A 13,424-nucleotide genomic window follows, 5' to 3' on the forward strand; every position below is an offset into this window, starting at 1 on the left:
CTCACTTGCGTCGTTTCCCTGCGACAAGTCCCTCCCACCAGGGAAGCATGGAGAGATGCAAGGAAACCACGAGAAGCAGGGAAATTAGTTTTAATAGCAATGGGACTTCCTTTCCTCCGGAGCGTCACGTGAAGCGACGTCCGTTTGTGATGACGCTGCACAGCTGATCGTCTGACAGCAGCCAGCTCTGTCCCCGTTATTTCCACACACACACCCCCGCCTCTGTTAGTACACATTTACTGACACAAACATTTGTATCATCTGCCGTAGACCCAAATAAATAAAATCAAATAAGAACTCATTCTCAAAAAATATAAACGCCATTCTTAAAATGTATAAACGAACAATAGTTGGATTAATATTGATTAGAGTGCACAATAGAAATAAAATAATTGAGAGAAGAAAAAGAGATATGTTATCTATCAAAACCCAGTTAGATTAACATTCATTGGATTGCACACTTTGTTTGTTTGTGTGGATATGTAGCACATTAACATTTTAATAGCACTTAATGACTGACTGAATGGAAATGACAGTAAATGAAAATATAAAACGAAAAAAGCGATCATGAAAATGTTTCCAATAAATGAATAAAATGATTTTTTTACCACTTTGTTGTTCAGATATATCACATATTTGTAACTAAATGATACATGAATTGAAACAAAACACAGTTTAAACTGAGGAGTGACTCTCGTGAGTTTCATTTATTTTCTTCACTCCGCTGGGGTACTGCTCTCGTGTAGAGAACAAGAAGCATGAGATCAGTGCATGCACTGTATCGTCCAATCAGTGAGCGATACACAGTAAGGGGGCGGGGCGAGTATCAGAGGATTTAATCGGAGGATGGACTGGTGGTTCCTCTATTATCGCTCCTCCATTATCGCTCCTCGCTCCTCAATCCTCGGTCCTCCGGCAGAAATAAGAGCCATGGGACGGTACTCAAGATGGCGCAGACAAATCAACTTCCGGTGAGACCGAGGAGCGAGGAAATGAAAATAGTCGACCTGAGACAGGGCCACAGACGTTAAAAGCTGATTTTTGGACGACCGCAAACTCAGAAACATCACTGTTGCCGGAAATACATCAGAGGAGGAGCCATCAGTGTATCCTCGATTATAACTCCTCCAGAGAGCCTCCTCGATGTGCATTTAGAGAAATTCAACATGGCACGCTGAAATCCATTTCCGGGTCGCTACCGGAGAACCGGGGAGTCGAGGAGGGGAAATTAGAGAATTGAGAAGCCTTCACAGACACAGAGATGCACAGTGCCACTGCATGTGTCATGCATATAAACAGAGTAAAAAATGAGACCTGAAATAGTTTAAGATTTGGTTGGTTTGAAAAGTTATGGTAAACTTTGTCCTGGTTGTTGTTAAACCCTGTTTATTACAAAAATAAAGCAAATGATTAAGCCCTAGTTGTTTTAGGGGCTTTGAAAGTTCAGGAAGTTCATAATCAACAATAAAAAAGATTTATAGAATATAAAAAAAGACAAACACATTTTTGTAATCAACATGTTTATTAAATGGACTGGCAACTACAACAGTAAGCAGCAGATAAAGATGAATGCTTCTGAAAGGAAAAGAGAAAGCTTAACCAAGAATAACACATCAATGCCAAATGATACCCTCGATTTTACAGACGGGCCCCTTCGACCATTTCTTAGTTGCAATTGGGGCAATGTTATAGGTGGGTATATGCCGTTTTTAGGCAAAGCAGTCAGTTTCATGATCATTTTTAAAAGCTGAAATTCCCTTAGGTTCATCACTTGATTAACTGTAACTCCATGTTGCCAGATACAGGCAAGAACACTAAAGCGATGACAATGACATCCAAGTAACACATTGTCTAAACAGTCGTCTAAACAAATGATAAAATAAAACACACCTTGTACATCACAACTTTGATTTACAGCCAAAATAATAAGACCATTGAAGTAAAACAGACTCATATTCCAGTTAAGAGGTTTGGAAAAAACTAAGTTTTACAGATGGTTCACTACACTCTTCTCATGAATTTGTGGAGATCATATGATGGCATTAACAATGTGAGCTATACATTAAAAAAACAAAAACTTATTTGGTACAACCAATTCATGAATGCAACTAAGTGTTCTTCCTGGTTACATTTCAAGTATGAAGCAATGGCAGCATTAACATGAGCTTAATAAGAACTGGGAGGAATTGACAGTTGACTTGATGGATTTTGAAATGTTTGCCAGATAATTTCTCCAGAAAAAATTGCGACAAATAACTTTTACTACCTGCAAAAGAACTCCAAAACTTAAAGACTGAGCAACAACATTCAGGAATGTCTTTCTGGTTCCAATAATTAACATTGAAACATCTTAATTTTGACGATGCAGTGCATGCACTGATCTCATTTTTTGAAATCAGTCACTTTGAAAAGTGACTGATTTGATCCTACAATAGCACTTTTCAAATGGGCTTTAAATATTCAATCTGGAGAAAATAATCCTGTAATTTGGTCACCTGCAATGAAGCATTCCACTACACTAAAGCAACAAAACCTGTGTTGCATTAAAACATCATACAGTGAACTAGACAATGATTAATAGGGCAGCTGAAAAAAAACCACGAATTTTCAAAGTGCAACTCATCATGTATCCAATGACTGAATATATTATTTAAGAAGAGGCTGATAAGCTAGGTGAGATAGATGTAAGTAAAACATTGAATTCATGAAAGCTTGGGTGGAACATTTTTCTTATTCCTGTACAATAATGTGTTTTAAAACCATCAGATATAAGTATTTTTCATTTTTGTTGGGTTTAAATGTTTTTATATATTCAGTTTTGTATTCCCTCTGAACTGATTATTTTTTTGACACCTAGCATTCAGTCTTTGTAATTATGTAATTGCACTTAGAAATAAAAAATATATACACACCAAAATCCCATTTATAAATGAGCCTTCAAGTGCTCAGTTCAATAGTTTGGAACCAGATTAGCAAACGTTTTGTTTCTGGGATATATGATATCCCAAAAATGGCAGATGAAGATTTGTTTGTCTCTGAATACAAACTTTTAGTTTTTTTTTTTTTTAATTATCCTTTCAATTAAACAGTTGACATCTGGCATCCTGCAGGTAATCATGTTGATGCTTAAATTCCTGGGAAAAGCATCAAAGTTTCTTGGTTTTTTTCTTCTGAGAGTTGACGTTAAGCGCTGTCTGTCACAGGCTGCAGGGAGAGAAGTGGAGAGCAATTAATACATTAAGTAATACACTTGATATAAATAGTGACTCTGTACCAATAACTGCATTTTACTTCTACAATTGTCAATTCTAAAATGGTATCTATTTGTATGTCTTTAAGTACATTGTATGTTGCATTGTTGAAGGTGCCTTGTATTAACAGGTTCCATTGTTAAAAACTGTGTTAGCTGTTTTTCAAATGACAGTAAAGCCTTTTAATACCATGGTGTTATCCTAAAACCTGCAAAAATACCACAATGGCCACATTCTGTCCTCATCCCTGTGTATTGTCTCACCTTGTCTGCTGTTAGCTTCTCTCCTGCGGGAGCCTTGTCCTGGGCCTCTGCTTTCGACTCGCTCTGTGAGGAGGGGGCATTTGCCTTGGGTCCGGCCACATCATTGAGCTTGGCCTCCGCTTTAGACTTGCTGCCGTCGACTTTCGTGTCACCGTCTGCCTCAGTATCCTTCGGCCGCTTGGGTGAAGCCTAATGAAAAAAGGTATGAGGGAGTGTCAAAGAGATAAATAACTACGAATCCTCTTACTTGGAGTATGTACGACTGACAGTCTCAAAGCTCACCTCTGTGGACTCCTCTGCTTTTCGTTTATTCCCTCCCCTCTCGTTCTTCTCATCGATTACCAGAGCCCCTTCATCCTCATCGCTGCTGCCCTCGGCGTCTGCTTTCTCCGTGCTCCCAGCATCCCCTGCTCCTTCTGAAGCGTTGTCCTTCTTAGATGACTACAGGCAGAGATTTAAATAATAGTGTAAGAAAAGGGAGTCGGACCAACAAAGACACACGCTTGAGTCTGACTGTTGCCTTGAATAAATTAAAAGGGCAGTTCTCTGACAGTCCTCAATGGGGGTAAAGAGTGGAATGCCATTTTTGTAGAAACAGATTTCACCAGGTTTATACAGACATGAGAATTTTTTTTCTTTAAGGTGTTCTAAAATTACCAAAGTTGGACATCACACATAGACAGATTACTCACAGTACAATAAAACAGACTCGAAGAAATAGACCTACATCGTTGGCTTCATGCTTGACGGTGGGGTTGTTCTCGATCTCCCAGAGTCCCTCAGCAAAGCCTTTCCTCTTGTTTGCTTTACCAAACTTCTCTTTGTTTTCATCGTAGGGGCACAAATCCTTGGCCCCCAGGAACGCCCTGTGGTGAGCAAACATAACTCATTCAGTTTCGTTAAAGTGTGCACATCTATATACACATTATACACTCCAGCATGTTCATTTCAAATGTCTGTTTGTCAGAGACGGAGTTATGCCATACAATTAGCTTTGTCGATTTCTACATACGGACATTTGACAGCGATATACGATATAATAAGGTATTTCCGTGATAATTTTCACAACAAATAATCAACTTTTCAGTATTATTTTTTTTATCTTTTAAGTATTACTGTTTTTCCCCAAAATTCAGAAAGAAGTTGGCAAGAGACAATATTGTTCTATTTTCTTAAATTCTTAATGTTTACCCATCATATTTTCTCCACCTGGAATAAAACACACAACACATTACTCACGTCTCATGTGTCCCAAAGAAGAACACCTGGTACTTGTTTGAGGGGGACTTCACAGCTCCTTCGGGTAATTCGTCAATCTGTGAACACAGAACACAGCTTCTTAGGAAAGGCAGAAAAATAGGACAATCAAAAATGAATGAAATAAGAAAAATGGATTCAAATACTGTAGTGAAAGCCCAGTACGACTAGAACAAAACATTTGTATCCTGAATCATGTTTACAGATATAAACTTTAAACATTTTATAGAAGTTAACGTTTTTTGAGTTCACAGAGCATCAGCCATGCAAGACATTTTTTAAGTCAGGCTTGGATGTCATTATTTAAATTTCTATTTGCCAATATTTATTTGTGTTAGAACAGAGGCACAGGAAGGCATGGCGTTTGTTTGCAAACTGCCAGACAGACAGCTTTGGCATTCCAAGATAGGGCCTTGGTGTCAGGATAGGTGGGGCCCTGTAGCCTGCTGGCAAGGGCCATGGCTGATAAGACTGAGAAAAAAGGCAGGAAAAGGTACCGATCAGGACTTTGCGATTTTGGTATAGTATGTTCTGTCATTCAAATGCATAAAAGATTGAAACATAAAAACTCAAAAACGGACTAAAATTGTAATTAACTGTTGACTTTCAACTCCAGAAGGTTACGGTTTTTGAGTTCTTGTTTTGGCTATAGTGTAGAATAAAGAACAACATTGTTTTTTTATTTTGATCCACATTTTATCTGGTTTTGTAAGTGCAGAACCGTTTTTTATAAAGCTCTGAGTGAGGCTGCGTTTTCGAGGGAAATGTAATTCTGTTTAAAGTTCACACTTTCTGTAATAATTAATGATTAGAAAACACTTACTGTAATGTGTTTATAGAACTGATAGAGATTACGTTATGGTCTGTTGTTATTAGCATGGAACAATGTATTTATCGTGATCAGAAGTGGAAGAAGTACTCAGATTGCATACTTAAGTAAAACTACCAGAGCAGGAATACTATTACTATTCCTATAAGTCCTGCATTCAAAATGTTACTCAACTAAAAGTAGAAAAGTATTGAAATCAAAATATATATTTAAAGTAACAAAAGTAAAAGTACTCATTATTAAGATTGGTCCATTTCAGAATTAGATATATTATATGTTTTGATTATAATTATTAATGCATCAAAATGTTTATCACAGCTGGTAACAGTGGATCTAATTTTTCACTGGAGGGTAGCTTGTGGATTTAGTCCAGGTGTGACTAAAGTCTTGTTTAAGTGCTAATTATATTTCATATTACATTACACTTAATTTAGCTGACGCTTTTTATCCAAGACTATCTATAAACCCAACCAGATTAGGTGCTACTGCAATAGTTTATCTTAAAGCCAATCATATCATTAATCCAAATCTGCAAAGTAACTAAAATAAAATAAATGTAGTGGGGTAAAAAAAACAACTCTGAATTGTAATGAGGTAAAAGTACAAAGATGGAAATACTCAAGTTAAGTACCTTAACATTGTACTTGAGTACAGTACTTTTATAAATGTACCTTTACTTTACATGACTGGCAGTAATGAAAGTCTATCCTTAGGAGCAGAAACAGTTACTTGTTGCACCAAGTCTGGGCAGGCATGTTTACAAAGTATCAAACCATATGGCTACACACGCAAACATGTAATGCAACAGTTATACACAATAACCACCTCCAAATTAGTAAATAACGTAGATACAAAGTGGATTCCTATCAGTGTCCTCAGGTGGCCCTGTGTTCACATAGCGTGTGCTACTGGATGTGTATAAAATGACCGTTAACTTGTGGCTGCTCTTCTGAACGGTTAGCTGTTATTAGCCTAACAACAGGCCCCCTGGGAGACGAAAGCGGCAAATGAAGAGCAGCTTCGGCGGCAGATAGCAGCTAGCAACGCCAGTCATATTTAGTTAGCCGAGCAGGGTAATGATGTCTGAGTCCACGATGACTCACTCGAAAGACATTTGTCTACAGTTGGTTAGCTGTGTGTGGAGGCTGGGCAGCGTTAGCTAACACGGCTGAGCTAAGCTAACTCATCAAAGCTAATGCTAACCAACGTTACTGATAGGCCTGGTAGGTAAACAGAAAGACTCAAATGTACATCAAACCTTAAGCTGGTTCAAATACATTCAACGTCAGGTGCTTACCCTCGCAGGCCAGTGTGGATACCCCTTCATTTTAGCAAACACAAGATCTCCAGGTTTGTATTCTTTTTGCCTGTTGGACCGCGGCATGTTTCTTGCAGAAATTGCTTGCTATGTCCGCCAAAAAAAGAGTAATAGTTTAGGGTGGGTCAGTGTCCGGGTTGGTCAACACCTGCTGCAAACAAGTCGGGTTTTCATTCAAATGAACCAGGCGCGGAAAACGGGAGCAAAGACGCGGCGACGGACGAGCTATTTCGCGGATCCAGTGGGATAAAAAAAAAAAACCGCGGCCTTTGATTAGGACAACGCACTGGTTTATGAAAGGAAACGTACAATTGTTACGGCTAAACGCTTTAACGTTTTGGTGTTTACGTTATTCTACAATCCAGGGGCCCGTCCCTCGGTCTGTTAGGGTTTGAAATTGAAACCGCTTCCCACTTTGCAGACGCGCCCCCAGTACCTGGCGAAGCTGCAGTTAGCGCCCCTGTCGACCGAAACCTCACACTGGAGGTTTATTCTCATACAATACATAAATAAAAAGGGACCCATTTGGGGTAAGCAAGTATAAAAACAATATTTGCTTGAGAATGTGCAGGGCAATTTAATAGAAATGTAAGTACACAGAATGATAATTGTTTTCTTACAAAGACAGACAGCCATACATAAATGGACAACCATGACTGCCCGGAACCATCGTTGCATATGTTGTTTCCACCCGGAGTCATGAGAAGCAAGCACCGCAAGCATGTTGTGAACTCTGGAAGTGTCCATGCTGAAATATCCGATAATAATCCTTGGATATTTTGGTGTTAAATCCATAAAAAGAGTCAATGTAACCGGAAGAATAGTCTGGGACTTAACAACAACAATTACAGCCGTATTTCTGACTGCACCTATCAGTCATCATGGGACTCAAGCGACAGAAAATAGCCAAGAAAACCATAAGCTTCTACAAATACAACTTCAGCTTCAGACAACCATTTCAGATCCTCATCGATGGGACTTTTTGTCAGATGGCTTTAAAGAACAAAATTCAGATCAAAGAGCAAATGCCCAAATACCTGATGGGAGAAGTGCAGCTGTGCACCACAAAGTAAGTAGAGCTACTCATGTATAGTGTTTATGTTAAATGTAAATATCTTACATCTTACTTTTTTTCCAGCTGTGCACTGAAAGAACTGGAGACTCTGGGGAAAGAGCTGTATGGAGCAAGAATCATCCTGCAGAAGTTTCAGTCCAGGAGATGTGCACATCTTAAGGATCCTGTCCCGGCTTCAGAGTGTCTGCTGTCCATGCTGGGGGAGACAAACCCACACAACTATTTTGTTGCCACACAGGTAGATAATAGATCCTTTGTACACTGACACACACCAACCAGAGGGAAAGCAAAATAAGGAATAATGTGTTTTTTGGGTACTTGTGGGTTATCTGTTGCCACTTTTTTATTCATTAAAATAACAAACATTAATCCTAGGGGTTAATGTTGTTTAGAGAGTATGAAAAAAAGAAACAAAAATGGTGACAGATAACCCACAAGTACCGTTTTTTGTATGTTGGAAATCAGAATCAGCTGACCTTATCTTATGTTTAAACACCCCTACACATATAGATATAAATAGACATAAAGCTAAAAGGACAACAACGCTGTAAAGTAAACATAGAACTCATGTACAAATTAGAACGGGTGTATATACAAAAAAATATATATAACTACTAAGCAACAACCTCTGATGCATTGATTTTGTATCTGTGTGTACTCCAGGACCACACCGTCACTGCAGGTGTGAAGAAGATCCCAGGCGTTCCTCTGCTCTACATCATCCTCAACACCATCGTGCTGGACAAGCCCTGCCAGACGTCCCTTGATCACGTGAAGGCCGTCTCGCTGGGAGAGATGGTCAGCGTGGCGCAGCAGCAAAGCATCCGCAGCCTGAAGGAGGACAAGGGCATCGCACAGAAGGACGGAGAGAGGCGGGGGAAGAAGAGGAAGAGGAAACAGAGCAATCCTAACCCTCTGAGCTGCCTGAAGAAAAAGAAGAAAGGGGGGCCGACACCACCGAAGAACGCGGAGCAGGGGGAAAAGAAGAAAATAGTTAAAAACAAGAAACAAAAGACGGAGGGAGGAGACAACTTGCCAGCTCCTGTGGTTACAAACGCATAGAGACAAGACATAGACTTTATCCATTCGTTTCTTTAATTCATTATATGAAAAGTTCCACAATCTCAAATATATGATACTTGCTCTCGTGTGTTTTACCGATGTTATTAGAATAAAGCAATGTTTTTCACATAACATTTTAAAATACTGTTCACGGTATGTTTTCTACTTTGAAAAATGTTGCAACAGTTTCAAGACTAAGGACTCACAGGCAGAGGACTGATATATGTTCAGAAACATAGCAGTATTTTTGAGTCATGGAAGATTTGTCTTGGTTTTTTTACAAAATAAAAAAGCAGGTTTACAGGCACATAGTTTAGAATATAACATACTCGGACATTACATCATAAGGTTGAAATAGAAGTAGATATCAAAAACTGTTGTCACAAGGAAATGTACTGTATGCTGTGTGAGTCCAACGACCAATTAGACATCTTGATTGTGTAATTATTCATTCTAGAGATTAAAAATGTTGCTTTTTAATATAAAAAAAAGTGAATTCTCTTGATATATATACATTAATACATTGATATTGAACAAGTATCAACTTGATTTAAACTTTCAGAAGTTATTCTTAACAGTTTGTTGTACAGTTTTAACTAAATGATTATCTATACATAAAAAAGACAGGATAAATTGAGCCATTCACAAACTTCAAGTCTTTTAGGAATATGAGAGCAACACAGTAATACAAATGTTAATTTCTTGAGCAATTACACCAATACATGTCAGGACTAGCATGCAAATATGGCCAGCCACTGCTGTTTACATCATCTATAGGTTGAAACCAAAGCTGTGCCCCACTTCCATAGTAGATACTATTTATATGCAGTATGTACAATATATTTATAGTGTGCAAAAGTCGCACACTCAAACTTTTTTTAAATAAGTATGTAGTATGGCTTTGGGACACAACTATAGTTTTGTGCAAACAGTTGAAGATGCAAGCCACGCATTTACAAAATGTACAAATGGAAGTTAGCAATACTTAAAGTGCTACACTACAGTCATACCATGATTAGTTGCTGGTTGAGTGTCACTACTGTAGTAACTGTTCAAATGTTCTCTTGCAGGCTCTGGGTATATGCTCCTTTTGGCTAATGTCAGTGTACATGAGAACTGTTTTTCCTGCTGTGTTGGGACAGAAGAGTCCAAGTAACAGGGTTGATTGAGTTATCACTTGCACCATAAACATATTTTAAACTAGACACATTTTAACTTGAGTTCCATGCTGGTGCAACACAACATCTCCTTCGGGATAAAGAATATATATAGATCAAATAAATTATAATAAATAAGAAAAGTGCCAATTGTTTTGATTTGCAACCCCCCTTGCGTTGGATTTCTTCTAAGAAGACATAACAAACAAACCTGGTTATTCAAAAATCTTTCGCCCCCACCACAATATTTAAATATTGCAGGAAGAAGAATATCCCACAAAAATAACCTTTTCCTCACTAAACTAGTGTTTTCTAGATGATGTGAAAGCGAGGTCCGGGTGTAGCTACGATGTCGCTGTACGGCTCCTCCTGCACCAGCTCCACCGCCTGCTGCTTCTTCAGAACCAGGAAGCTGTAGAACTTGGCTGCCGCCTGCTTCTTGTTGTTGTTCCTGCACAGATCCAGCAGGCCCACCGACTGGGCGCCCGTTTTGTCCATCACCCTCTGTGGCAAGGTGAGACAGAGGAGGTCAGGAAAGGGAAGTTTCTTTTTTTAAAGTCATCCAAGTATTACATCTCTAGATCAACTGTAATTCTTTAAGCAGCAGATGATAAGATCCTATACCAAATAGAACAATCCAAAGCCTCTTGCGTGTAGACTCACAAAGTCGCCTTATCAAATTTAAATTCAAAAGAGCTTTATTGACAAGTTGTAAGGACATTTAAACCTGTATTTTTTTCAATATATTGTCATTTGTTTGTTTATTCTAGGGATATAACTCCTAGTTTTGTGTAATATCTATCAGAAGTGGGTCAAAAAGGACCCGTATTAGAATAATGTGTTTTTATGCCATTTCTGTCATTTTGGTTAAGAAAAATCACTTGTATAATATTTAGTATTATATTTCGGTTTACACTAGAAAAATGTATATTTAATTTTTCACTATTTATAATTTTAGACATTTTGAAAAAAAAATGTTTTGAACATATTGATGCAAAGATCCCCGTTATTCTGAGACCCTCACAGTATTCCAGTCCCTTTTCAAAACTCATCTCTTCTCCTCTTGTCTACTGATAGCCCACCCCCCATCAATCCATACCGATTGATCAAGTTTGATAGTCCAATACCCCCCCTAACCTTCCCTTATATTGTAAAGTGATTTTGAGTCCTTGAAAAGCCCTATAAAAATATAATGTATCATTATTGTTATTATTATTATTATTATACTGACAGGTATCAGATCTTGCTGTGTAAAATAATCTTCCTGAGAGGTGTCACTTGTGATGTAGTCTGTGTGGTCTACAGTGAAGGTATTCCTGACAGCCACAGGTGATAAGAATCAAAGGTTCCCATAGGGTCACATAGAAAATGCATGCAGGTAATTGTTGACCCACTTATGGAAGCTTGGGGTAATAATACAAAAACTGCAATTTCTTAAAATGTATACAATGTAAATTTAAAATTTGAATGGCATGATATCCAAAACATGTTTTTGAGGAATAGCTGGAATATGAAATGATACAAAAATGTAATTACAAAGATACTTAAAGAAAACCACCTCACCGGGTCAAAAAAGACCCACTTATACATCCAAGTCTACAGATATCTGTTTCAGTTCAAATACCTTATTTCCTTATTTTATTTTTCCGAGATAAAGCACATTTTCTATTATTCTTTTCCCCTAAAACATCAAAAAGCATGAATATATTTCTGTCTTTATAACAAATCCTGAAAGGAACATTTTACATAAGCGTGCCTGTGCAATGTTTCATATCTAGTTCTACAGGCCAAATATTACGTATCACTTAAATAGAATATAATCCAGGGTGTTATAATGTGTGAACTTGAAGTAGTAGTTGCAAGATATGCTGTTATTCTGGCTCTTCCAATAAGATGTAAGCACAAAGATACCTGAAGGCCATGGAGCATCTGCTGGGTTCTCTTGTTCCACTTCCTCTCCTCCTGGTCCTGGACTCCTCCCTGCACCTCCTCCTCCTGACACAGAAAAACGTTTTAAACACTAACAAATTCTCCTTATAACAAAGTAATTGAAAACATAAATCCTCCTTAAATTCATCTGAAAAATAAGGAATAAAATACAAATCCCACAAGTGTACTGTAGATCTGTGTCTCACCTCTTCATCAGAGTCGTCGCCGTCCTTCTTCCTGTCCTTATCGCAGAGCAGGTCCAACTCTATCATCTGGCTGATGTTGGTGCTCTCCTCTGGAGGCAGATCCACACTGGATGACTCCTGCTGCTGGGACTCCTGCTGCTGGGACTCCTGCTGCAGGGACTCCAGCTGCAGCTCCCATTTAGAGAAAAAAACGTTAACGGATGCTAGAGATAGAATAGAATAGAATCATTTCATGTCATTATACATGAGGGAAAGAAATGCTTCTCCCTTTCAAGGGTGCCATCAAAACAAAAAACATCACAACAAATACACGCAGCATACATACTTAGGAATAAGGAATAAAGTGCAGTAATTATTTCCAGGGGTATAAAAAATAAAATCTAAAATGTAATAAATAATAATAGTAGGTATGTATTTATAATAATAATGATAATAATAATAATAATAATAATAATAATAATATATATGTATATATATACAGAGTCACATTTATTTCTCATGCAGGATGATTAAGAGGTATGACTTTCAGGTGTTTAGAGCAATGATGGCTCTTGGGAAAAAACTGTCTTTGAGTTTTTTCCCAGGGTGGAGACTTTGGAGTCCTGACACCAAATATGGGGTGATCTCAGATATGGATCATGAATGTAACTTTTTTATTTATTTAACCAGATTGAGATAAAATCTCATTTACAATGCTGACCTGGCCAAGAAGGCAGCAACGTTACACATTATTACACATAACACAGACATATAAAATACAGAGAACACAACTAAGTAAACAAAAAGACGAAAAGCAGTCACTACATTGTGCACATTTGGGACAGTAAGAAAAGTACACTACTTATTACTGCAAGAGCAGCTGGTGGTAAGGACCTCAGACAACTTCAATTTAAAAACCAGGCTATTGGGACAAGTGCCATCAGTTTAAGGTGTGATTGAAGGTCATTCCAAGACCAAGGCCCATAATGAAAAATGGAGACAGACTTTGTCTCGCGTTCAGACCGAGACTAACCAATCCGACCCGGGTCGAGGACAACAGTTAACCACGTTGGCGAATCTCTACAGCCGCAGACGCAA

At 38.2% G+C, this 13,424-nt stretch overlaps 3 protein-coding genes across 3 annotated transcripts in view; 1 reads left to right on the forward strand and 2 right to left on the reverse strand.

The window, feature by feature from the left end:
- Nucleotides 1-1,706: 1,706 nt before the first annotated feature.
- On the reverse strand, nt 1,707-7,372 carry hdgfl3 (HDGF like 3). The gene is made up of 6 exons (XM_010784668.1): nt 6,898-7,372; nt 4,754-4,830; nt 4,242-4,380; nt 3,797-3,955; nt 3,515-3,703; nt 1,707-3,204 (listed from the first exon to the last, which is right to left on the reverse strand). The coding sequence occupies exons 1-6, from the start codon at nt 6,982-6,984 to the stop codon at nt 3,184-3,186; spliced, it is 672 nt and encodes a 223-aa protein (XP_010782970.1). The 5' UTR covers nt 6,985-7,372; the 3' UTR covers nt 1,707-3,183.
- A 104-nt stretch (nt 7,373-7,476) lies between these two features.
- On the forward strand, nt 7,477-9,441 carry utp23 (UTP23 small subunit processome component). Its single transcript, XM_010784675.1, has 3 exons — nt 7,477-7,987; nt 8,057-8,231; nt 8,657-9,441. Exons 1-3 carry the CDS (start codon nt 7,800-7,802, stop codon nt 9,053-9,055), a joined length of 762 nt encoding a protein of 253 aa, XP_010782977.1. The 5' UTR covers nt 7,477-7,799; the 3' UTR covers nt 9,056-9,441.
- Nucleotides 9,442-9,444: 3 nt separating this feature from the next.
- The window catches only part of rad21b (RAD21 cohesin complex component b), a 9,320-nt gene continuing 5,340 nt past the window's right edge, over nt 9,445-13,424 (reverse strand). The window contains exons 12-14 of the mRNA XM_010784691.1: nt 12,348-12,512; nt 12,124-12,207; nt 9,445-10,716 (exon numbers count right to left, since the gene is read on the reverse strand). Of these exons, the coding sequence (XP_010782993.1) occupies nt 10,525-10,716; nt 12,124-12,207; nt 12,348-12,512 (441 nt within the window). The 3' untranslated portion in view covers nt 9,445-10,524. The remainder of the gene's footprint in view (nt 10,717-12,123; nt 12,208-12,347; nt 12,513-13,424) is intronic.

Source organism: Notothenia coriiceps, unplaced genomic scaffold (genome assembly GCF_000735185.1).
Source record: "Notothenia coriiceps isolate Sejong01 unplaced genomic scaffold, NC01 NC01_scaffold00000718, whole genome shotgun sequence".
Taxonomy (NCBI): Eukaryota; Metazoa; Chordata; class Actinopteri; order Perciformes; family Nototheniidae; genus Notothenia; species Notothenia coriiceps.

What these genes read in the sequence shown, in the direction of transcription:
- hdgfl3 (XM_010784668.1), bottom strand. Translation starts at nt 6,984, where the DNA reads ATGCCGCGGTCCAACAGGCAAAAAGAATACAAACCTGGAGATCTTGTG. An exon ending in TTCTTTGGGACACATGAGAC is followed by an intron (nt 4,381 to 4,753) that starts GTGAGTAATGTG and finishes TGCTCACCACAG; the next exon opens with GGCGTTCCTGGGGGCCAAGG. An exon ending in AGAAGCTAACAGCAGACAAG is followed by an intron (nt 3,205 to 3,514) that starts GTGAGACAATAC and finishes CTCTCCCTGCAG; the next exon opens with CCTGTGACAGACAGCGCTTA.
- utp23 (XM_010784675.1), top strand. Translation starts at nt 7,800, where the DNA reads ATGGGACTCAAGCGACAGAAAATAGCCAAGAAAACCATAAGCTTCTAC. An exon ending in GTGCAGCTGTGCACCACAAA is followed by an intron (nt 7,988 to 8,056) that starts GTAAGTAGAGCT and finishes CTTTTTTTCCAG; the next exon opens with CTGTGCACTGAAAGAACTGG. An exon ending in ACTATTTTGTTGCCACACAG is followed by an intron (nt 8,232 to 8,656) that starts GTAGATAATAGA and finishes TGTGTACTCCAG; the next exon opens with GACCACACCGTCACTGCAGG.